Raw genomic sequence first — 22,321 nt, 5'->3', positions numbered from 1 at the left:
CGAATGGGGATAGGAAGTTGGTTTTAAATGGCTTAAAGGGGATTAGGGTTTTAAAGTTGGATAAGGAGTTTGGTGCTTTGGTTTATGTCTAGCATTGCTTTTAAAAGATTACTTCCGTATTTGACAACAATTCTAACTGGAGATTATAAAGCAAATAGTCAATTTTAAAACAGCACGGAAAACAAGAGGGGTTTTTTTTGTTGTTGTTTGTTTATACAAAATGATCGCCTAGAGTTAACATGCTGAGTCCTGAAGACCTCATTTCATAATACTACTGAGGATCTATCACCAGGGAGAATCCAGCAGAGGTTGTTTAATGCACTTAATTGAGATTATCTGAGCTTTTGGTTTAAATTACTTTGGGAAAGTCTAGGTGCAAATGGCTTCTTAGAAAGGTAAACATACTTAACCTCTAAGAGAAAAGGTTCAATTTAAGTTCTTTAAAATTCTTCAGTTAGTAGCACCAAACCTTATTAATTAAATTTGAGTATGAAGTGAATAATGTGTAAAAATTAAATCTCTGTACCTCAGTGTGTTAAGAATGTTTTCATTATTTTACAATTATTTAAAAATGCAACCAAGTACTTTATTAGAAAAGCAACCCCTGACAATTTTAGTAATGTCAAAAGTAAAAAGATAGTATGTACTATTTTGGTTATAAAGTGTGTTAATGAAGTTTTAAAAATGAATTTCCTTATTGTGTTCCATCTAAGAAGCAGGTCATATTAAAATGGATCAAGAGTGGTGTATACTTTATGTATAAGCTGTAGGTAAATAGTGAAAAGTTGGTTTAATATTTTCCCCATCTCCCTCAGCTCCTTGACCTGTTTATGGTTTGGGATTGGTCTACTTACCTAGCTGATTATGGACAGCCAGCTTCTAAGTACCTCCGGGTGAATCCAAACACAGCTCTTACTCTTTTGGAGAAGTGAGTATATTTGAAAACTTTTTTGCTTAATATTTTAGCATTTTGTGATTCAGTGATAATTGAAGAACTAGGTATTTTCATCAAAAGAGAAATGTCTGCTCAGTCCATTTTAATGACCAAAACCTAAGCCTCTTTCTTGCCCTTCAGTATTGGTGTAATAACAGTAATTTGGTGTAGTTTTATGAGGTTTCTGTTTATGTTGATAGGAACAAAACATTGTTCCTATTGTATCCTCAATAAGCAGGCTTAATTGGCCTTAGAAATATGTTTACAAGTGAGAATTCGAACAATTTTTTAAAAATACTATAATATAGAAAAGAAAGTATTTTGTAAAATATGGCTAGGAATTGGAATGTTTGCTACCAGTGAGTACTATCAAAATCCCACCGTTATGGAATTGGATTCTTTGCAGGTAAAGAAGTATGTGATTTGAAAAATAATATTGTAAAAACTGAAGTAACAGGACATTTACTGGTGCATTTTGACCAATTGAAAATAACACACATTTAGGTATTACTTTTCCTTCAAATTATATGGCAGATTTTCTTTTTACACAATCATATTTCTTTTTAAGTATTACTATTAAATTTTTCAATTTTTGAATTAAGTGTGTTTTCTCACGTTTCAAAATATCTGTGGTGTACTGATTTGAGAGGAAAAAAGGAACTGTTTAAAATAAATGTAAATTTATTTTACAATACCATGAAACACCACTGAGGCAAAAAAAAAAAATTGCTGCTTTAAATTTTCTAATGTTATTTTTCCTTTCACCTGTCTTGCTATGAATGTGATTTGCAGAGTCCATAGAGGGTATGTATTTTAGCATACTTTATGGAATTATATTAGAAAATAGTATAATATTAGAAAACTTAACATACTTTAGATTTACATAATAATGCAAAAACACCGCTTCATATAGAATGTAAACTACAGCTGCTAGTTTTTTGTGTGGTTGCTATTTCTGTAATTTTGTTAGTACCTATTTTCTTTGAAATATGTTTTTCAAGCATAGAGTTAATGTGAGATAATTCAGAGCATGCCAAGATATATTTTACTTGTAACAGCATAGCTATTAATTTCCTTTTACTAAGCTTCTTCATTCACATATACTCCTAGGGTGAAGGATACTAACAAAAAGAACAATATATTTGCTCAGTTCAGGAAGAATGATCGAGACAAACAGAAGTTGATAGAGACAGTCATGAAACAGCTGAGAAGTTTGGTGAATGGTATGTCCCATCACACATAGACTTCACATGGCTTGCCCTCAGTGATACCAAATTCATGATTCAACATTGGTTTCTAACAGACACTGGCTATAACAGTAATTTGTTTGCAGAATTCAAAAATACAATAGAGAAGAGAAACTGAGGAGAGCTCAAACAAGAGACAATAATAAATATCATTTGTATGGATTTTTAAATAATTGAATACTATTTTGTATATGGAAATGTGACATTAATATTTTCACTTTTAAAAAATATATAAATCAGGTAAAAAATTGTATATGAAACTGATTGTAAATATGTTAGAAAAACTTATGCCCCTACATATAACGATTTTTTTTGTATTCAGACTTGAATTTTTCTTTCTTCTTCATCAGTATCTGGTTTTGGAATACAGTCATGTCTGATATGGGAGTACTTCACTATCATTTTCTTTTAGCTTTCACTTTCACCTCAATATGGTTTAAGTAGACAAAAATTTTGTAATTCTGCTGATTCTGAGGGGGAGATAGACAAATCTTTAAAGGTCCCTGCAATCAAACTTGATTTAACTCAGTAAGAATGTGAATTATTTGTTCTCCTTGGGTGGTTTAATTTAATCGTTCTGAACACGAAGACAAGTTTTTGGATTTTCTAAAGATGCAGTGTTGTTTCTGTTCAGCAGGGTTATATTTCTAACTATATTGTTTGTAGCTGACCCCATTCTAGGATTTATTTGGTTTGGTTTGGTTCAAGTTAAAAGAGAAGACAGGAACTAAGTGGGGCTAACCACTTCAGGTGCAGCTTGTGTGAGAGTAGAGAGATATTCCTCCACACACCAGTTACCACAGGGGTCAGGTTACTTTCTCCAAATAGCAGATCTCAGTACCATATCCTCACTGTGGAAACAAGCCAAACCAAATGAACTCTGGAAAACCTAAAACCAATGTACATTTCCCTTTGTGTAAATTACCGTGGTCCAAATGGTAACATCAATCCAATCCCTACTTTCTCTTCATTGTATTTATGCTGAATACTCCTTTTGCATTTTCAGGATTTATGCCTATAAGAAACTTATCCTTGACTCTGTAAAATAAGTGTAAAGATTATATGTATGTATATTTCTTGATTTTGTGCTGAAATATTAAAAAGTTGAGCAAGTTGTTGAAAATGAGTTGCTATTGCATCTATTCAGAGCTTCCTGATTTAAAACAACTACTTCCTTCAGAAAAGCTATTATTCCCTAGTTATTTGAATGGGGGTGTCTCCAAAACTAAGAAAATAAACAATTTATTCTGTTAACTATTAGCCTAAGGTATTTCACACTTTAAAAACTATTGCATGGAAAACATGGTAATTCTTAGAAGTTACAAGAGGAGCGGTGAACAGTTAGCTCTCTTTGACGACTGGAATGTGGCTGCCCCTCGCGTGTGTTACCCAGCCCTCCAGGGCACTCAGGATGTCTCCCTGGCTTTGGCCAGGCGTCGGGGATTCGGAGAGATGCTGCTTTTGCATTGATTTGTAGCAGACCACTGTGGGTCTCAGATGGGATGGTCTTGAGGTCACTTTACTCTTCTCAGTAATAACAAGGACCCTACACTTTACTCCCCCATCCCTCTGGTTGCACTGTAGGGACAGGGACGTTCGAGTCCTGGGGTATTTGGAGCCCTCAGACGGGACCCAAAAAGACCCACGAGCAACTATGTAGACTGGGGGCGTGGGGGTGGCGGAGGGGGATGGAACGGTGCATTCGGTCATTGAGACCCGAAAGGCGCCTGGGGATATTGCTCCATGTGGGCTTTGGGCAGCAATGACAGACACTACTATCGTTTGATGGATTCCTGAAGTAGATCAGACACCGGGGAGGGGTGGGCGATATCGGAGCATCTCGACCTCGGCTATCCTTACAAGCACTTGTGATGATGCCGAGGCTGGCATCGAAAGGCGAACAGCAAACGGGAGAAACGCCAGTCCTTAGCCTTGGAGCACCGGGAGGGGAAGGGGCACCTAGAAGCTCGAGGGTGGGGATCCCAAAGAGAGCGTGTTAGCTCAGTGCTCTCGTTTCTCCTACCGCCGAGCTCCTGCGTGGAGCCGGGAAGTTCTGCCGCGAACCCGCAAGCCCGGCGGAGGATCTGCGCGGGGCTCACCCCGGGCGGCTGCCATGCCCTGCCCCTAGCAGCTAAGTGAGCACCGCTGTCCACCTCCAATAGTGACTCTGCGTGGAGCGCTTTAAATATGCATGGACGCGTCACATCGTGTAGGTCGGCATCAGTCCGTAGGGAGGGAGCCAGTATGTATATAAACGTGTCTGGGGCAGCCCGAGAAGGGTTAACAGACGGGAGGAGAGAAACAGAGGTGGGGCGGGGGTCTGCAGCCCCGGCGGTGATCACAGCCCAGGTTGGCAACACTGGTGAGTAGCTCCTCTCTTTGCCCGCCCTCGCTGCTTTTATCAAAGGAGTCCTGGCCGTGGGCGGAGGTGGGAGGTGCCCGCGGATGCCCGGCGTGAGCGGTCGGTCAGAGGCAGCCAACACCCCGCCGAGGAAAATCCCTGAGCGCGCCGGCCTCGAGAAAGGCACGTTCCCTAAGGGCGCATGGTCACTGTCACCTTCCACTGCCAGTGGGCTTTGAGAGCGAAGTCCTTGCTCGAGGTTATTACCCTCGGGTTTGGCCCCGAAAGCCCGGGACCTTTCCGGACTGAACAGGTGAGCACTGCACGCTGCCTGTGCCCCAGCTCTTGCTTCCCCTGCTGTCCAAGTGCTCTGTGAGTGACCTGGCCCCCACAGGCTCACCATGTTCCCCTGCGGGCTGAGCTGCCTGTCGGTGCTGGGGGCGGCGGGCACCGTTCTCCTGTGCGCGGGTCTGCTGCTCAGCCTGGCCCAGCACCTATGGACCCTCCGTTGGACGCTGAGCCGAGACCGTGCCTCCGCCCTGCCCCTGCCCAAGGGCTCCATGGGCTGGCCCTTCTTCGGCGAAACGCTGCACTGGTTAGTTCAGGTGAGCAGTGTGTCGTGCCCCTTACCCCGTACGGCCCCTTCTTCCCTGGCTGGATCCTCCTCGCTCTCAATGCCCCCACAGTTCGTAGCTAGTCCCTTCCCGTTGCCTAGGACCCCAGGGAGCATACACTACCCTCGCCTTTGCCCAGCCTCTCCCTCGGAAGGACTGTCTGTCACCGGAGTTCTCCCTAACAAATCTTAAAACACATCCCGACACAACGCGGGGGTGAACAGAGGGGTTCTGGGAAGGAGTCAGGAGCATGTCACCCCGTCCTATAGACATACAACCTGGAGTCGGGCAGTTCTCAGCTGTGAGCTCTTGGGCGCTCATTGTGAGCCTCAGTTTCCTCATCTCACCAATGGGAACAGGGGCATCTACATTCCCATGGGGTATCGCGAGGCCCATTCGAAACTTTTGTAGAGTAACGCGCCAGCCTGGAGCAGGGAGTTGTTATCGTGGGGCAGTTGGGAGGCCTGGGCCGGATCGCTAGCGACCTCAGCGCTCTTCGCGGCTCCTCGCTTGCAGGGCTCGCGCTTCCACAGCTCCCGCCGAGAGCGCTATGGGACAGTGTTCAAGACGCACCTGCTGGGCAGACCAGTGATCCGCGTGAGCGGCGCTGAGAATGTGCGCACTATCCTGCTGGGCGAGCATCGCCTTGTGCGCAGCCAGTGGCCGCAGAGCGCGCACATCCTACTGGGCTCGCATACACTGCTTGGCGCGGTTGGCGAGCCACACCGGCAGCGGCGCAAGGTGAGCCAAAACCAAAGAAGGGGCCATCAGGACGTCACACCCGCGGTTCTCGGGCACCTGCTGTGAGCCAGACCGGAGCTAGGTGTTAGGGGTACACTGTGAACCTGGCCGGGACCCCTGGCTAACGAGCGGGTAGCCTTGAACCAGTTTCTTATCTTTTCCGGCTTCAGTTTATAAGGCCAGGACTGGGACTTTCATCTCCGATATTTTGTAACTCTGATACCAGAAGTACTAGAAACTCAAACTTGGAGAGAGGTTAAAGACTACTTCTTGGAGGAGAAGGCAACTGGAACCTGGATGGATGGGAGGGGCTGTGTACATCAGAGAAGTGCTAGAGGGAACTGCGAGTGCAACAGCCAACAGTTTAGGTTCCTGCCACTTAGAAGAGGAGGAAGGGCCCAACACTGGCCTTCTGGCTCCTCTGGAATCGCCAAGCAGAGGAGGCCGGACCACAGCTGGCCAGGGCTGACCCCTCGTGCTCCCCACAGGTCCTGGCACGAGTGTTTAGCCGCCGGGCTCTGGAGCGCTACGTGCCACGCCTGCAGGGGGCGCTGCGGTGTGAGGTGCGCTCCTGGTGCGCAACTCGCGGGCCAGTTGCGGTCTACGAGGCCACCAAAGCCCTCACTTTCCGAATGGCCGCGCTCATTCTACTGGGGCTACGGCTGGATAAGTCGCAGTGCGCGGAGCTGGCCCGGACCTTCGAGCAGTTCGTGGAGAACCTCTTCTCGCTGCCCTTGGATGTGCCCTTCAGCGGCCTGCGCAAGGTACTGCCACACCAGCTCTAGACCTTCCTCTTGGGGTTCCCGGCGTGGGAGGGTCTCCCAGACCAAGACTAGGCTCCCTCAGCGTGGCCCACGAGTCATCTCTGCTGGCGGACAGAGTCACGACCCAGGGAGGGGAGGCCGCATGGTGTGGCGGTGGGCGCTGGGGCTGGCCTCTGTCCTGACTCGCTGTGTGACCCGAGGCAGGCCACACACCCTCTCTGGGCGACGCCTGACACGCCTGACGGGACGTGCTCTGGCCGCATCAGCTGCGGGCCTCCTGAATTCGGTCTAGGTGGCGGGCGCCTGGCCAATCAGCCCAGCCCCTCCCCAGAGCGGCGCCTCCTGGCCAGGCCTCCAACGCCCCTTTGGAAGCCCGGATGGCTGCGGAACGGATGGGAGCATTAGGGCCGCAGACACGCCCCCGGCCCAGCCCGGCGCCAGCCGGGGTTGGAGAGGGGTGGGTGCCTGCTCCCCGCCCGAGGCCCCGGGCCCGCGAGTTTCCGGATCAGAGAACCGCGGCCTCTTCAGACTTCAGAGCTAAGGGCCAGGCCCAGAGAGCAGCTAGGAAACCCCATCCCGCCTTTCCTTTCTCCATGGACCGGGTCTTTTCACGGTGCCACTGCACTGCACTGGTTTTCAGTCACCTGAATAAAAATAATAGTTATGTATAAAGGGACATCATATGGGCTGATCACCTTGTTTAATTTCATGACTTAATTCTCTCAGCCTGCAAAGTGCTCTTCTCATTGTGTTGAAGAAATTGAAGCTCAGAGAGGTTAAATGACTTACCCAGGATCACACAACTAGTATGGGCAGAGGCAGGATTTGAACCCCATCTCCTCTGACTACAAATCTCAAGTGCTGAAATGCTTTTGCCCTGTTTGCTCCCTCAGCTCTGGAGGGGCATCTGGGCCCTCCTGCCTAAGCCCTTACAGAGGCTAATGCTTAAAACCTCCTATTGCCTCCTCCAAGCCAGAGCTTTTTTGGATGTATCAAAGGGTCCCTTGCTCTCTGCACTGGTGCCCACTGTCCTTGCCTGAGCCCAGTGCAGGGGAAGGGCAATGGGCTGGCTCCACCTCCATGACTTTGTGCCAGGTATGCGCACTGACAGCTGTGTGACTCTGGGCAATCATTTGTCCCCTCTAAGCCTCAGTATTCTCTCCTCAGGACGACAGCAACTGTTTGCTTGCCTCAAAGGGAGCTTGTGATAATCAAGACAGACTGGTATGTAGGGAGAGTGGACAAGTTTCTGAGCATTTATTAAGCCCCTACTATGTGGGAAGCTGGGAAACTGTTCACACCAGGAACTCAGCAGAACCAGAGCAGCCGTGGGAAGATTTTAGGGGTAGGTGCCCAAGTCTGGCCCTCTCAGCCTTCAGGCCCCACCTCCCTTCTCTCCTCATGCAACAGGGCATCCGGGCACGTGACCAGCTGCATCAGCACCTGGAGGAGGCCATTGCAGAGAAGTTTCATGAAGACAAAGCTGGGGAGCCAGATGACGCCTTGGCCATGATTATCCACAGCACTAGGGAGTTGGGCCATGAGCTTTCAGTACAGGAGCTGAAGGTAGGTGAAGGAAGTTTCTCCTTCTCCCCTCTTTTGCATTCCTAACAGGTCTCCACACATATGCTGCATTCCCAGAGCAATGTCCTGTTTGGCCCCACTTTAAGCCACAGGCACTGAGGGGGAAAAGAGCGATCTGGGTTCCAGTTATGGCTCAGCCACAAGCACTTGCTCTGCGACCTTGGGCCAGTTGCCATCCCTCTCAGTGGGAGCAATAAAGGCATGGATCCTAGGCCCTTCCTTACAGGTTCTGGCCATAAACAGCTCCGTTCCCCTCTCCCCTTTCTCTGTCACTCCATGCCTTTGCCTGTTGTCCTCATGCCTATGAAGCCCTCTTCATGCCTTTTCTCTGGAAACCCTAAGGGCTCAGGGTCAAACTTCACATCCTCCTGGAAGCTCCCTTCATCCTCCCAGAAATCAATACTCTCCTCCCATGAGGCACCTTGGCACCTGCCACCTCTACCTGTCTGTTTGACCACTGTGAGATCTCCCAGAGAATTGGAACCCCTCCCCATGTACACATAGAGTGCATGTAGTGGATGTGGGGGGAAGCTTTGAATGGCCCCCAGGACCTGCTTGAGAACCAAAAAAGAATGGAGAGATTGGACAGGAGAAAGTTAGAAATGGGTACACCACAGCCCTTCCAAAAGCAACTTCTATCCATTCTCTGGACCTTGATTTCCCCATTCCACCAGCTTCAAAGGTTGGGTCTCAGCCTTTGTTTCTTTTCTGAGAATGGGGCTAATAATCTCTACCCTGATTCCTGGGTGTTTGTAAAGTCTGGGAGAGTCAAGGGGATTAGAAGAAGATGAGCAGTGGACTCCAGAGTCCTGGGGGAGCCCATGTGTATGAACTGTTCTGGATGGTGAAGAGGAGTGGTACGGAATGGAATGGATGATTCCTCTGCCTTGACAGAGCTGGGGATGGGGGTCCCAGGTTCTCAGGAAGAGACCCACTGCTCATGAATCTTCAGTTCTGGTCTGGGATTCAGGGCAGGCCAGGCAGGCAGGCAGGCAGGCAAGCAACGCCTCGCCAGGGAGGAGGTTGGGGCTGGCTTTAAGGTCTCTGTCCTGGCTCCCCATCTTGTGCAGGGCAGGCACTTAGCCTGGACCAAGTCATTCATTCCCCAAATATTATGTACCTAGTGGGTCTCTCAGGCTCTATGTTGGGACTGGGGATTGAGAAGTGATCAAAGCACAGCCCCTGCCCTTGAGGTGCAGGAGGGGGGTGTACACCTTCATACCGTGATCACACAAATCAGTGTATAAACACACACTGTGGGAGCTGCAAGAAGGAAGACCGGGAAGTTGGGAGGACAGAGGCAGGGGGTGGTGAGGGCTGGGGCCTGGAGGATAAAACCTGCAGGTCCCTCCTCTGCTCTTCCTGGGCAGTGCAAATCACTGAGAGGTTTAGTGGCTCACTGAGACCACTCCACTAAGTGGGAGGAAGAAGCCGTGAAGACTGCATTGGTGTGAGGCTGGGGTAGCGGCTGCAGGTGCCTCCCTCAGTTCCACTGCAGTCACTGTCAGGACATCCAGCTGGGGTTGCAGACACCACAGGGCAGTTAAGAGCACTGGGCTCTCAGCCCGACTGGCTGTAGGGACTTTGAGCACCTTTTGGAGCCTCAGTTTCCAACCCTGTTAAAAGAGGGCTGTAAGTGTACCTCGTGGAACTGGGGTAAAAAGCCAATGAATTCATACACTTAGAGTTCATACACTAAGAACAACACACAGAAGAAGGTTCTAGTATTATCTCTGGGAACTTTCCCAAAGAAAGTGGCTAGATTCTAGTTTTGCCTATTGCTATATGTGGCTTTCCCGATTCAGTCGACTCTGGGACCGCACGTAGCCACCACAGTGGCACATCCTGGTTCTCTGGCCTTTGCACATCGGTCAATTTGGGCCCTTTGCATCTCAGCCCTGGGGCCAGGAGGCCAGGGCCCACTGACAAGACTCAGCGCCTCCTGGGCTGTCTTGCAGGAGTCTGCTGTGGAGCTCCTCTTCGCCGCCTTCTTCACCACCGCCAGTGCCAGCACGTCCCTCGTCCTGCTGCTACTGCAGCACCCTGCAGCCATCGCCAAGATCCAGCAGGAGCTAGAGGCGCAAGGGCTGGGGCGCGCGTGCAGCTGCGGGCCAGGGGCTGCAGGGAATGGCGCGGGGCCCTGGCCCGACTGCAGCTGCGAGCCAGACCTCAACCTCGCGGCGCTGGGCCGTCTGCGCTATGTGGACTGCGTGGTCAAGGAGGTGCTGCGCCCCCTGCCGCCGGTGTCCGGGGGCTACCGCACCGCGCTGCGCACCTTTGAACTCGACGTAAGTGCGCCGCCCCGAGCCCCCCCACCCGCTCCAGTCTTCTGGCCCCACCCCCTTAAGCCGTCCCCATGCTTCAGGCGGGGCGTCGCTTCCCCGCCCCCCCTCCCCGCCCCCCCCACCGTGCGTTCGGCGGAGGGTGGGGCTATTAGTACTGCCTGTCTCCTCTTCCACTCTCACAGCCTCCACTTTCCTGCCTGTGAAATTGGCCGATCCCTGCTTCATTTCCCCAGAAACACGGTTGAGGGGCGCAAGCCTGGTGCCTGGCGAGCCAACAAGGCTAAGAACTCCATATACTGCTTTTGGCAGCAGTGCGGGTCGGTCAACTCAATTAGAGCCGAGTTTTAGAGTCAAAAAACGTATTTTTCTCTACACGGCAACCCCTCTTAGCCAGTGGGTCTAGGTGGAGAACAAAGAGAGCCTCCCACGCTGTCCTGTCTGTACCCCACGCCTCAGACTCCCTCACAAGATCAAGAAACTGATCCTTGTTACCTATTCAGGGCCTTGGCTGAGGTTGGGTTCCAGAAAAGCAGGACAATGAAAATATAGGATAGAGTCTCTTAATGGTCGGATCTGCTGGCTTGGGCTGGGCAAGAAGGTTATGTCTAGGCCTGGCTCTATCTCTTAAGACTTTGGGCAATTTCCACCTCACTCCAGGCCCCCGTTTACTCTCTGGAAGGAAGCCGTCTTGGTCCCTTCCAGCTCTTACACTCCAGGTGGGGCCAGAGTTATTGGGCACGGTGGCGGCATCCAGGAGCCGAGCCCTAGCGTTGCCAAACTGAGGGCTTTTGCCTGAATGGCTGCCACTGCAGTTCTCTCTCCCCCAGCAATCAGTCCTCCCTCCCCCCAGCTCAGTTGCTGGGAGGCTCCAGGCAGAGTGGGAACTGCCTCCCGTGACCCTTATACTTTAAACATCGAACATCGAGAACATCCGTGGTGCATTGCTTACCAAGGTTCCAGGACACCGTGGAGACTGGGATTCTGTCCTGGAGGAGCTCATCAAGGAGAGAAAGGGGGGCAGAGCTGACAGCTTCATCCCAAACTGTGGTGTGAGGAAAAGTGATCTCTAGAGCTGGATGACACCAAAACATCTTGGGGGTTGGCATTTGAGCTGGAGCAGTAAAGGGTTAGGATGGAGACAGCACACCACAGAGAAGGGACAGCCCCCACAAAGGTGGGTGGATTAATGAGGTGTTTAGAAGTGTCGTGGATGCTGCATTAGAATTCAGACTTTATTCTGCAGGCACTGGCATGCCCCACAAGACGTTAGGGAAACAGAGGGAGAGGAACATAGGTCCACCCGGGGGAGCAGAGGGCAGAGGTCTTCCCCAGATGGGAAAACTGAGGCCCAGAGAGGGGAGAGAGAGAGACAGAGAGAGAGAGAGAGAGAGCTCTTGGTTGGTTCCAAGATCTCTCCACCTGCTGAGAGCCTCTGAGTAGGCATCCTGGCCCCTGTTCAGGTGAGGGAAGCAGGGTAGTCAGGGAGTTGGAAGACACGTCAGAAAGTGGAATAGTTTAAAAAGCTGGAGGATGCAGGGAACATGACGGCTGCTTTCCAACGTTTTAAGGCTACCCCAGTTTAATTCTTATGTGCGCCTTCTAAAAGTGTGGCGACCAGACCCGAACGTTATTATTGTACAGCTGATGGATGGGGAGGATGGAGAGACGGTTTTCAGTTCAGTGCAAAGAAGAGCTTTATAGTTGAGCTGGTCCTAGAGAAATGGGGATCCCTGTCATTCGCGTTGTCTGGCACAGGCAGCTGGTAGGTGCAGAACTGCATTTTAGGTCTCCTGATCTAATGTCAGAAGAAAGAAGACAAAACCAAAACACTGAAACATAAATAACAATATCACATTTACTGACCACTAATATGCATATCAGACCCGTTATTCTAGCCTTACAACAACAAAATGGGCAGTTTTGTTATTATTTTACAATTAAGGAACTGAGGCTCAGACAGATTGAGTATCTAGCCCAAGGTCACACAGCTCACCAAAGAAGGAGCTGAGATTGGAACACAGAGCCGTCTCCTAGTTTCCGGGTTAGACGCACGTTCCTGCCAATTTTCGGAAGCCTGTTGGATGCACCCGGGGTGGAGGGTGGGTTCAGGCCGGGTTTCCTGGTGCCTCCTGGTCAGGCGGGTCTCCTCACCTCCCCACAGGGTTACCAGATCCCCAAGGGCTGGAGCGTGATGTACAGCATCCGGGACACGCACGAGACCGCCGCGGTGTACCGCAGCCCACCCGAGGGCTTCGACCCCGAGCGCTTCGGCGCGGCGGGCGAGGATGCGCGGGGCGCCTCTGGCCGCTTCCATTACATCCCATTCGGCGGCGGTGCGCGCAGCTGTCTCGGCCAGGAGCTGGCGCAGGCCGTGCTCCAGCTGCTAGCGGTGGAGCTGGTGCGCACTGCGCGCTGGGAACTGGCCACGCCTGACTTCCCCGCCATGCAGACCGTGCCCATCGTGCACCCAGTGGACGGGCTGCGGCTTTTTTTCCACCCGCTCGCGCCTTCGGCAGCGCGAGATGGACTACGCCTCTGACCCCCGGCGCTGCGGGATATGACTTGGCCAATGGTTTTGATGCACTCACAGCGCCATCCATCTGCGGTTCCCCAGTGCCAGGTCGGGTGCTCGCTCACTCGTTCAAGAAACGGTCACTGAATGAGTCTCTATGCCAGACTCTGAGGAAGGGGGAGTGCGAGCCACCGTCACGGCACCGTAGAAGCGCCCTGGCCAGGGAGAAGGTGCCTCTTGTGAGCTTGGCGCCTTGAGGAAGGAAAGATCGTGGACCAAGCCTCACAAGCCCTTCCCAGGATCCCGAAGCAGGGGTGGAAGGAGCGGAACTCTGTTAGAAGCTACGCTGCCTCGCCTTTTCGCGTCAAACCTGGGAGGGTGGGTGGGTCGTGGGGCCGCGGAGAGGATTGGGTCTTGTGGACCATGCCCGAGACCCACCGCACACGGCCGTAGCTGCAAGCCTTGCAAGGAAGCGGGGACGCCCGGAGCGCATCCCTTGCCTGGCTTTGGGCCATAGGAAGACATGCCGAGAAGGCGCCCAACGGAAGGCCCTCAGGCAACTGGCCTCCGCTCAGTGTGCCGTGGCCACTCTGCCGGTCTCGGCGGAAACTCAGAACTGTGGGCGCTTCCAGGGCTCTAAGCAGCTTCACATCACCGGATTCTGCTGCCGACTTCTTAAAAGAAAAATTCCTTCTTCAATAACTCATTTAATCTTCGCATTTATACGGGGGAGAATAGGCATACCGAGATGTCTCTAAGGCTGGATTATTTTCATGAGAGGTTGAGACATAATCAGAGAGGTTTGGAATAAATGTACCAAAAACAGGAAGGCCAAGAAATAAAGTTTCCTGGCAGCAGTTGAGCAAGGAGGCTGGGGCTTAACTGGGCAGCTGCTCCCTGGTGGAAAGGCATAGATTAGGAGGTAGGGGACACCCAGGAAAGACCCCCTCCCCCAGCACCCATCCTCGCATATACCCAAAGAGGGGCCAGGAGCTGGGGCAGCCTGGGGTGCAGGCTGCTGAGACTTCCCCCCTGAACATAGGAGAGCCCTGAGAGCTGGGCTGTGAGCTACCTCCATGATAGCTGGCTGCAGGAATCTTCCAGGTCACTACCTCCACCTCCTCAATTACAGAGGAGAAACTGAGGCCAAAGACTCACCTAAGGAGCCAACAATGGGCTCCTGGGCTGCCAAGCCAGTGCTTTCCTCCACCCCATCACTTACCTCCCTCCCCCCAGTCTGTGGGCCTGTGTCCACCGTCTAGGGCTCAGCTCTTTCTCCTTTCATAGTGATACTTAGGTTGGCTTAAAGACTCTCTCTGGACCTTTTCAACACAGACCTTCCCACCAATGTTTAAATCAAAGCCAAGAACCTCCAGTGTTTTCATTCCCAACTGCTTCAACCTGCCACCCATCTTCCAACAGGCAGGGGCAGCTGGATGCGATGGGTGAGCCAAGAAAGTTGCCGCCCAGGCCCTAGCTGACCCCTTAGTGAACCAGAAGGAAGCTGGTGCCCTCCTGACCTTATGCTTAAGGTGGATCCCAGGGCCAGAAGGAAAGGGGAAAGCAGCAGGCTCAGGCAGGGCCTTAGCTCCAGAGCGCAGCGGGCTCTTCCGAGCCCGGCTGACACCACCATAACCCCATCCAGGGCAATTCATCACCTACTGCCCAGCACAGGCCCGGCGCCAGGCCTTGGGCTTGGCAGGCCCCCGAGCTTGCAAAAGTGGAAGGACTGGGGCTTGCCCTCAGGTCTCTCTAAAGTTGCACAGACAGCCAGGCCTGAGAAGCTCCACCGGGGTGTGGGGCAGGAGAACCAGATTTTGGGGGAGAGGAGAAACATGGGAGGGAACTCTCAGGAGCCCTGACAGTAGAGCTGATTCCAAGAGACCTGGGTTACCAGCTCTGGGGTTTGTACTAACTATAAGCCCCTGTAGGGGGCAGCTCCAATTTTACTCTACCTACTTTCCCCTTGATCCATCATTTTCAGTGATTTCACGAATACCTGAGCCCCTGTGTTAGTAGCCCCAGATCCTCTGAGGAAGGAGCAGACATGGTCCTTGTCCCGCTGGACTTGATATGCTCACGAAGAAGGTGGACAGTACACTAGCAAACAAAAGAGCAAGAATATGTCCAATGGTGATAAATGCTGACAAGAAAACCAAGCATGCCTGTAATGCTGAGTCCCTAGGGGCTAAATTCGGCAGGGTGGGCAGGGAAATCTTCCCTGAGGAGGAGACATTCAACTTTGGAAGGAACCAGCCAGTGGTGGCCTGGGAGAGGGACACCCCAACCTGAGGAAAGAGCAGGCATAGAACCCTGAGACAGGCCTGAGTGCTCAAGAGATGGAAAGAAGGGGCTGAAGGGAGTAAAGGGGAAGATGGGTCTTAGTTACCCTAGCTCACCTGATTCCCCTCCCCCAGCCCCAGCAAAAAGCTACTCCCTACCCCCGACCCTTAGCCACAGGGAGACTGCTTTGTAAACAACTTGGAAACATTTTGTTTTCCAGTGAACCAACCCTCCCCTGCGACTGCCACCCAAGAAAGCTTGGCAAGGTTTCTAGATCAAAGTTTTTATTGAGCTGGTAATTTATTGACCCCTTACCCCCGCCCCCTCAAGATGTTCTTTAATGATCTCCACTCTCCTAGTGAATCCTTTCCTCCTGGACGCCCCCGCCGGACACCCTGTCGGTTTCGATGGGCAGATAGATTAAAACACCCCTCCCCATCCCACCCCGTAGCAATTTCCAGCCCTCAGGTCCCACTCATCTTGTGACCCGGCGCGCGCTGAACTTGGCGAGGTGGCCCTGCAGAGTTCACTCGGATGTCACGGTCCGGCCTGCATGGGTCACAGGCGGGTCAGACCCGAGGATTGGGACTGGGCCCCAGGTCACGCCCCCGCTCGCTAGCTTTGCTCACCGGCCGGAGGCACTGTCCAGAAAGGGGTGGGACGGGATTTCTGAGAATTACCTCTAGCACTTCTGGCTCCGGTTTCTGCCGGAGCCCAGAAGTCGACTGCACAGTTTACAGTCACCAGATCGTTAGAAGAAATGAGAGCGGGAGAGACCCTTTTCTAGAGCCTCTGAACCGCCAAGTAGGGCTATGGGGAAACGTTGACTCTCCGAAACACGCCTTGTGGCGACCTGGGCCTAGAGTGTTACGGGCCTGTGAAGTCCCTGGGACTCCGCAGACATTTCCCAATACCACCGGCTTTGAGGACCTCTGCAGGAGGGCCATGTATTTAGCAGCTTCCAAGATCAAAGAGTTTTCCACCTCCAAGGCGTGTGGCGGACTCCTGAGAGAGCCAGTGTTCAGTTTTTTAAAAACGTGTATTATTCTGTTTCCTTTTCGGCGCCGCTGGTGCGTTCTGCGCTCAAACCAAGGGAGCGAGTGGCCCTGCCTGGTCTGAGGCGAGATGGCTCGTCCAGGTAGGAAGCCGGGATCACACGTGCACTTCCTGCATCGCCCGATCTCCAGGCATTGGCTGTAGTAGCAGCTGATTGTAGTTGGGCAGAGGCCCTCAGACCCGCTTCCCAGTACGGATTCCAACACTCCCATTAGCGGCCCTCAGAGGCCTGGGTTTAGCGCCTATCACCTTTCACCCGATAGCTTTACGCTGGGTGGAAGCCGGGAGAGAGGAGAGAGACTCCAGTGCCTTGAGTTCAGGTCACTCTGGTAATGCCGGGAGCTGGGAAGAGTATTTGCAACCAAAAGCCCCTTTTGGAAACTCACAACTACAGGAAGGTATAAACAGGTCCGGAATGATCGCCTCCAAATTAAGGAGGAGGAAACAGGCGCAAGGATGTGTGGTGACTTGCCCAAGGTGATGCAAGAGAGATGGAGCCGGGACTAGGAGCCCAGACCTCAGGCTTTCCTTTTTCTCTCAGTCTCTATCCGGCTAGGGCCGAGAACCTCTACCCCTCTGCCTACCTGGGGCTGTATGCCCCAGGATCCTCGGAATCCTGGCCGCTGTCGCCGCATGGCAGAGCGCTGGTTGCGGAGCCGCGGAAGAATTGCCTCTGGGGTCCTTCACTGGGGCGTCAGGGGTGGGGCTGAGTTGTTCAGGTTTGCGCCCCAAGTCCTGAGGGACCTGGGGCTCTCTCGTACCCTTAAGTAGGACCTTCGAAGGCTTCATGAGTGTTGGCCCCCTTGAGGGATTTGGGGAACTGGGATCCATGCTCCGCCGGTCCTGCCTGACTCCCCGAGGCTCTCGCTGTGTCCTGGGTGCGGGCTGTTCTGTGGGATCTTCGGAATAGTCGGGAGGCCTGCGTTTTTGTTCTGCGTTCAGGCAGGACCTCAGTTTCTCCACCTGTGGCACAAGGCAGCTGGACGATTCCTGAACGCACATCCCTTTGCTTTCCCAGCAGGTGGAAGGCAGCCCACGCGGCGCCTGTAAATGGAAAACCAGTGAAGGCAGCTCTGGGCTGGAATCGCCTGTCGGACCCTGCGGGAGGGATTCCAAAGAGACCACCAGGAAGCCCAAGGCTTGGAGTTCCCGCTCTCTGGAGCCGGGGTTGGCTCCTGCCGCTACCTCGGAGCTCCGCACACCTTGGATGGGGGAGGCAGGCTGCTCCTAGCTCTGCGCCTCAGGAGGCGCGCTCCGAGGGAAGCCGCCACCACGCCGCCTCTGCCTCCGCGCGGAACAAACGGTTAAAGATTTTGGGCAGCGCCTCGCGGGGGGAGGAGCCAGGGGCCCAATCCGCAATTAAAGATGAACTTTGGGTGAACTAATTTGTCTGACCAAGGTAACGTGGGCAGCAACCTGGGCCGCCTATAAAGCTGGCGCGCGGCGGGGTTCGGAGGCGCTGGCGGCGGCGGCAGGTGGCGCGGGAGGTCGCGGCGCGCCATGGGGCTCCTGGCGCTGCTGGCCAGTGCGCTCTGCACCTTCGTGCTACCGCTGCTGCTCTTCCTGGCCGCGATTAAGCTCTGGGACCTGTACTGCGTGAGCAGCCGCGACCGCAGCTGCGCCCTCCCTTTGCCCCCCGGAACTATGGGCTTCCCCTTCTTTGGGGAAACATTGCAGATGGTGCTACAGGTAAGGGAGCTTGGGGCGGGACAGGAGGATTCTCCCGACTCGGCTCCGGGCTTCCACTGACGCCGGGGTAAGAGCCCCCGGAAGGGAGGTGACTACGGCTAGGATGAGGGCTAACCCGATGCGCGGCGCTCCCCGGCGCCCCCTCACGCCCGCCTCTCTCCTCCGCTTTCCTCTCGCAGAGAAGGAAGTTCCTGCAGATGAAGCGCAGGAAATACGGCTTCATCTACAAGACACATCTGTTCGGGCGGCCCACGGTGCGGGTGATGGGCGCTGACAACGTGCGGCGCATCTTGCTCGGGGAGCACCGGCTGGTGTCGGTCCACTGGCCCGCGTCGGTGCGCACCATCCTGGGCTCCGGCTGCCTTTCCAATCTGCACGACTCCTCGCACAAGCAGCGCAAGAAGGTGAGGGAGGAGGTGGAGGCGCCTGTACCGCAAGGGGGACCCCATTCGCCGGAGGGGTTCAGGCAGAGAGATGCTGGGCGAGCGCTAGTTGCAGGAGACGTCGGCTAGGACCCTCTCCAGCCCAGTTTAGTTTCCTAGCCGGGAAGTGCCTTGGGTCTGGCAGGGTTGGGTGTCTGGTAGGAGACCCCGGCAGGCGAGGGGGACGGGTGGGACCCGGTTTTAACATTCTCCCCTCCTCGGGGCTCAGGTGATTATGCGGGCCTTCAGCCGCGAGGCGCTCCAGTGCTACGTGCCGGTGATCGCCGAAGAAGTGGGCAACTGCCTGGAGCAGTGGCTGAGCTGCGGCGAGCGCGGCCTCCTGGTCTACCCCCAGGTGAAGCGCCTTATGTTCCGCATCGCCATGCGCATCCTGCTGGGCTGCGAGCCCCGGCTGGCGAGCGGCGGGGACGCGGAGCAGCAGCTGGTGGAGGCCTTCGAGGAAATGACCCGCAATCTCTTCTCGTTGCCCATCGACGTGCCCTTCAGCGGGCTATACCGGGTAAGGGTGGCACGCATGGTGCAGAGCTAAGGACCCCGGGACGCGGGTTGCCAGGCCTTTGCTCACCGCTGTACGCTCTTTGCGCTCAGGGCATGAAGGCGCGGAACCTCATCCACGCGCGCATCGAGGAGAACATTCGCGCCAAGATCTGCGGGCTGCAGGCGGCGGAGGCGGGCGGGGGCTACAAAGACGCTCTTCAGCTGTTGATCGAACACTCGTGGGAGAGGGGAGAGAGGCTGGATATGCAGGTGAGCGGCAGCTTCAGGAGGGGCACTGCGGAGTTTGGTCCCCTGGCATTCCAAGTGCGGTTCCTGGAGTCCTCAAAGCGCCGGCCTGGGGCCTAGCTTCCCTGAGTGGTCAGCCTGCACAGTTCTCAGGAATGGGACCCCGAAGGCTGAGACGCTGGGTCGGGAGAGCTGTGCAAGAGGCTGCAGCGGAACAGGGAGAGTCCCCTATCCCTTTCAGATTTTAAGAGGAAAGTTGGAATTTGCAAAATGTAAATAATCTTGGGCGATATTAATATAACTAAGGCTTTAATTCAAGCGTTCCCGGTGCAGTGGGATTTTACTGGCCTTCCTGTTTCAGCAGAACTAGTGGGACTTTGCATTTTGTGAAAAATGTCGCTTTCCTTGACTATCAGTAGAATTTGTCGTCTTCTCTCCAGATCCCTCAGTTGAGTTCTGAATAATCCATCTGTAAAATTGCATGCAGACTTGTAAAAACGTTGTTTTTATTCCATTTTCAGGCACTAAAGCAATCTTCAACCGAACTCCTCTTTGGAGGACATGAAACCACGGCCAGTGCAGCCACATCTCTGATCACTTACCTGGGGCTCTACCCACATGTTCTCCAGAAAGTGCGAGAGGAGCTGAAGAGTAAGGTAGGGGACTCTGGGGGAGGAGAGAGGGGTCCCCATTAGCTTAAGAAATTCCGCTGCTCCCTAGCCAACTTCCCAATAAGTAATTGTGCTGACTCCGCTGAGTGTTTTAAAGGGCATGACCAAGGGCAAAGAGAATTCACTTTGTGAATAAAAAGGGAGGAATCCCGAGCTGTGATCCCACTCGACAGGGTTCGATCTAGTATTCCTGCCCTTTCTCTACCTTTTGCAGAACCTTGGAGATTTTCAGAGAGGTTCCACTTACTTGGATTTGTGTGTCCAAGGGCATGAATAGGGGACGTCTAGGTGGGTGGCAGTGAGTGGGGGTGATGGGGGTGGGGAGAAGCTTGGTGGTTCTAACTGGTGAGCAGCATTCTCTTGGAATTGTAAATAGATAGTGGATTTGGGCCAAGGGGTGGAGGCAAATGGTCACTAACTAGCTGCTCACAGTTTTCCCCTCACACTCTTCCACCATGGGGCCCTTTGGGTCTAGTCGCCACTTAAGCCCTGTTTACGTCTGCTGGGCTGATTTTATTGGAGCACAAAATAACCGTTCACCTCGGTATGACTGTTTTGATAGGGTTTGCTTTGCAAGAGCAATCAAGACAACAAGTTGGACATGGAAATTTTGGAACAGCTTAAATACATTGGGTGTGTTATTAAAGAGACCCTTCGACTGAATCCCCCAGTTCCAGGAGGGTTTCGGGTTGCCCTTAAGACTTTTGAATTAAATGTAAGTTAAACGTTCTCCACTTCCCCTTTTGTTGTGGTTTTAAATCTCCCCTCGCTTCCCTGTGCATTGGCTTAAGTTCCTCAATGCTTTTGATAACAGTGTCCTGCCCCATGGGTACACATGTTTCAGCAACCTGAACGTCGTCTGTCTGTCTGTATCCCTCCCTCCCTTTCTTTTAACTGAACGCCTCCAAAGATATCAGCGATAGCTTTTTGTTGTTGAAAGTTAGATTCCAGTTTGTCAGCCCTCAGGACTTCATAATCTTTTGTAGGGATACCAGATTCCCAAGGGCTGGAATGTTATCTACAGTATCTGTGATACTCACGATGTGGCAGACATCTTCACCAACAAGGAGGAATTTAATCCTGACCGATTTATGCTACCGCACCCTGAGGATGCATCCAGGTTTAGCTTCATTCCATTTGGAGGAGGCCTTAGGAGCTGTGTAGGGAAAGAGTTTGCAAAAATTCTTCTCAAAATATTTACAGTGGAGCTGGCCAGGCATTGTGACTGGCGGCTTCTAAATGGACCTCCTACAATGAAAACCAGCCCCACCGTGTACCCCGTGGATGATCTCCCAGCAAGGTTCACCCGTTTCCAGGGGGAAACCTGATGGGCATGCGTGCCCCGACCTTGGACTTACTGCAAATGTACATATGAGTTTTTACATAATGTCATGTTGATTTTTATTATATTTAATTTCTAAATGTATATTATAATATTTATGTGCCTCTACTACAGTACCACAGTCTTTAAGTATTAAAATAATGAATTTTGTATAGTTTCCAAATAAAGTAAAATTGGAAGGTGCTTGTCTTGCATTTAAGATTCCTGTGGGGAGAAACTCGCCGGTTTAATATTTGTACTTAGTATATTTAATCAGATTTCTAAATGTCTATGTGCATGGCTTTGTCATCTGTGCATATATACTTTCTGTGAGGAAGAAACTCTAGCTGTTTTTTTCTCTTAACAGTTATTAGAAAATATATATTATATATGGATGTGTGTTAGTCCAAAGGTAACTTTGTAGATTTTTCTATGGTAATTTAGATTCCCTATTTGGAAAATCTATCAAAGTTAATTTTAGATTTTGGGGGGTTTGCTTTTCTTTAGGGAAAGATGACTTTGAAAAGGTAACATGTTGAAAACTATTATATTCTAATATAACACCTTGAGCCATAAACTTATTATGTTTAATAAACATATTCCATGTTGTCACACACCAACAGAACTGTTTTCTGAAGTCAAGGTTTTAAGTAAGACAAAGCCACTCACTCCAGTTATGGACAGTTATTGACTAAAATGAGACCAAACATCATTGGTGTGTTTCCTTTACTCAGAAGTTGCAATGAAAACAATACTGGGAAAGGCCAGTCTCTGGTTTAGATAAGTGAGTCCAGGTTTTCTTTATTGAAAATAAGGCAGGAGGAGTAGAGTTAGCAAACTGACAGATAAAGTTTTTATCTATGCTAGGCAATAGGGTGTGAGCCTGACATGACTGATAAAATGGCCCAGTCATGACCCTGTGAACCTTGGCTAACCTCCGTGAAAGCTCAGTTTTGTCACATTTCTGACCCTGGCATATCCATGTTCTGAGCTGAAGGCCAGACTCAATCCAGAAAGGTTAGCCCCGGTGACTTGCTTATGCAAGCACATTTGCAGTTTTGAAATGGCACAATCTGCTTACTGAACCTCTGATGGCTTGTAGGTTTTGGACTT

At 51.9% G+C, this 22,321-nt stretch overlaps 3 protein-coding genes across 8 annotated transcripts in view; all 3 read left to right on the top strand.

Annotated features, from left to right (window-relative positions):
* Window positions 1-3,307, top strand: part of EXOC6 (exocyst complex component 6) — a 166,782-nt gene extending 163,475 nt beyond the window's left edge. For all 5 annotated transcript variants that reach the window (XM_019739513.2, XM_019739530.2, XM_074339380.1 and 2 more), the window contains exons 21-22: window positions 816-928; window positions 2,045-3,307. In XM_019739513.2, the coding sequence (XP_019595072.2) occupies window positions 816-928; window positions 2,045-2,177 (246 nt within the window). In that variant the 3' untranslated portion in view covers window positions 2,178-3,307. The remainder of the gene's footprint in view (window positions 1-815; window positions 929-2,044) is intronic.
* A 1,233-nt stretch (window positions 3,308-4,540) lies between these two features.
* CYP26C1 (cytochrome P450 family 26 subfamily C member 1) lies at window positions 4,541-15,924 on the top strand. The gene is made up of 6 exons (XM_074339376.1): window positions 4,541-5,127; window positions 5,653-5,877; window positions 6,366-6,641; window positions 8,052-8,207; window positions 10,184-10,513; window positions 12,672-15,924. Exons 1-6 carry the CDS (start codon window positions 4,924-4,926, stop codon window positions 13,047-13,049), a joined length of 1,569 nt encoding a protein of 522 aa, XP_074195477.1. The 5' UTR covers window positions 4,541-4,923; the 3' UTR covers window positions 13,050-15,924.
* Window positions 15,925-15,964: 40 nt separating this feature from the next.
* Window positions 15,965-21,412, top strand: CYP26A1 (cytochrome P450 family 26 subfamily A member 1). Of its 2 annotated transcripts, XM_074339379.1 has the most exons (8): window positions 15,965-16,443; window positions 17,380-18,050; window positions 18,230-18,454; window positions 18,702-18,992; window positions 19,082-19,240; window positions 19,738-19,872; window positions 20,450-20,602; window positions 20,874-21,412. In XM_074339379.1, the coding sequence occupies exons 2-8, from the start codon at window positions 17,862-17,864 to the stop codon at window positions 21,213-21,215; spliced, it is 1,494 nt and encodes a 497-aa protein (XP_074195480.1). In that variant the 5' UTR covers window positions 15,965-16,443; window positions 17,380-17,861; the 3' UTR covers window positions 21,216-21,412. The 2 variants fall into 2 exon arrangements, with proteins under 2 accessions (XP_074195480.1, XP_019595125.1); XM_019739566.2 differs by lacking the exon at window positions 15,965-16,443 and having other exon boundaries at window positions 16,604-18,050.
* The last annotated feature ends 909 nt before the right edge of the window (window positions 21,413-22,321 follow it).

Source organism: Rhinolophus sinicus, linkage group LG07 (assembly GCF_036562045.2).
Source record: "Rhinolophus sinicus isolate RSC01 linkage group LG07, ASM3656204v1, whole genome shotgun sequence".
NCBI lineage: Eukaryota > Metazoa > Chordata > Mammalia > Chiroptera > Rhinolophidae > Rhinolophus > Rhinolophus sinicus.
This window is presented reverse-complemented; position numbering and strand designations above follow the sequence as displayed.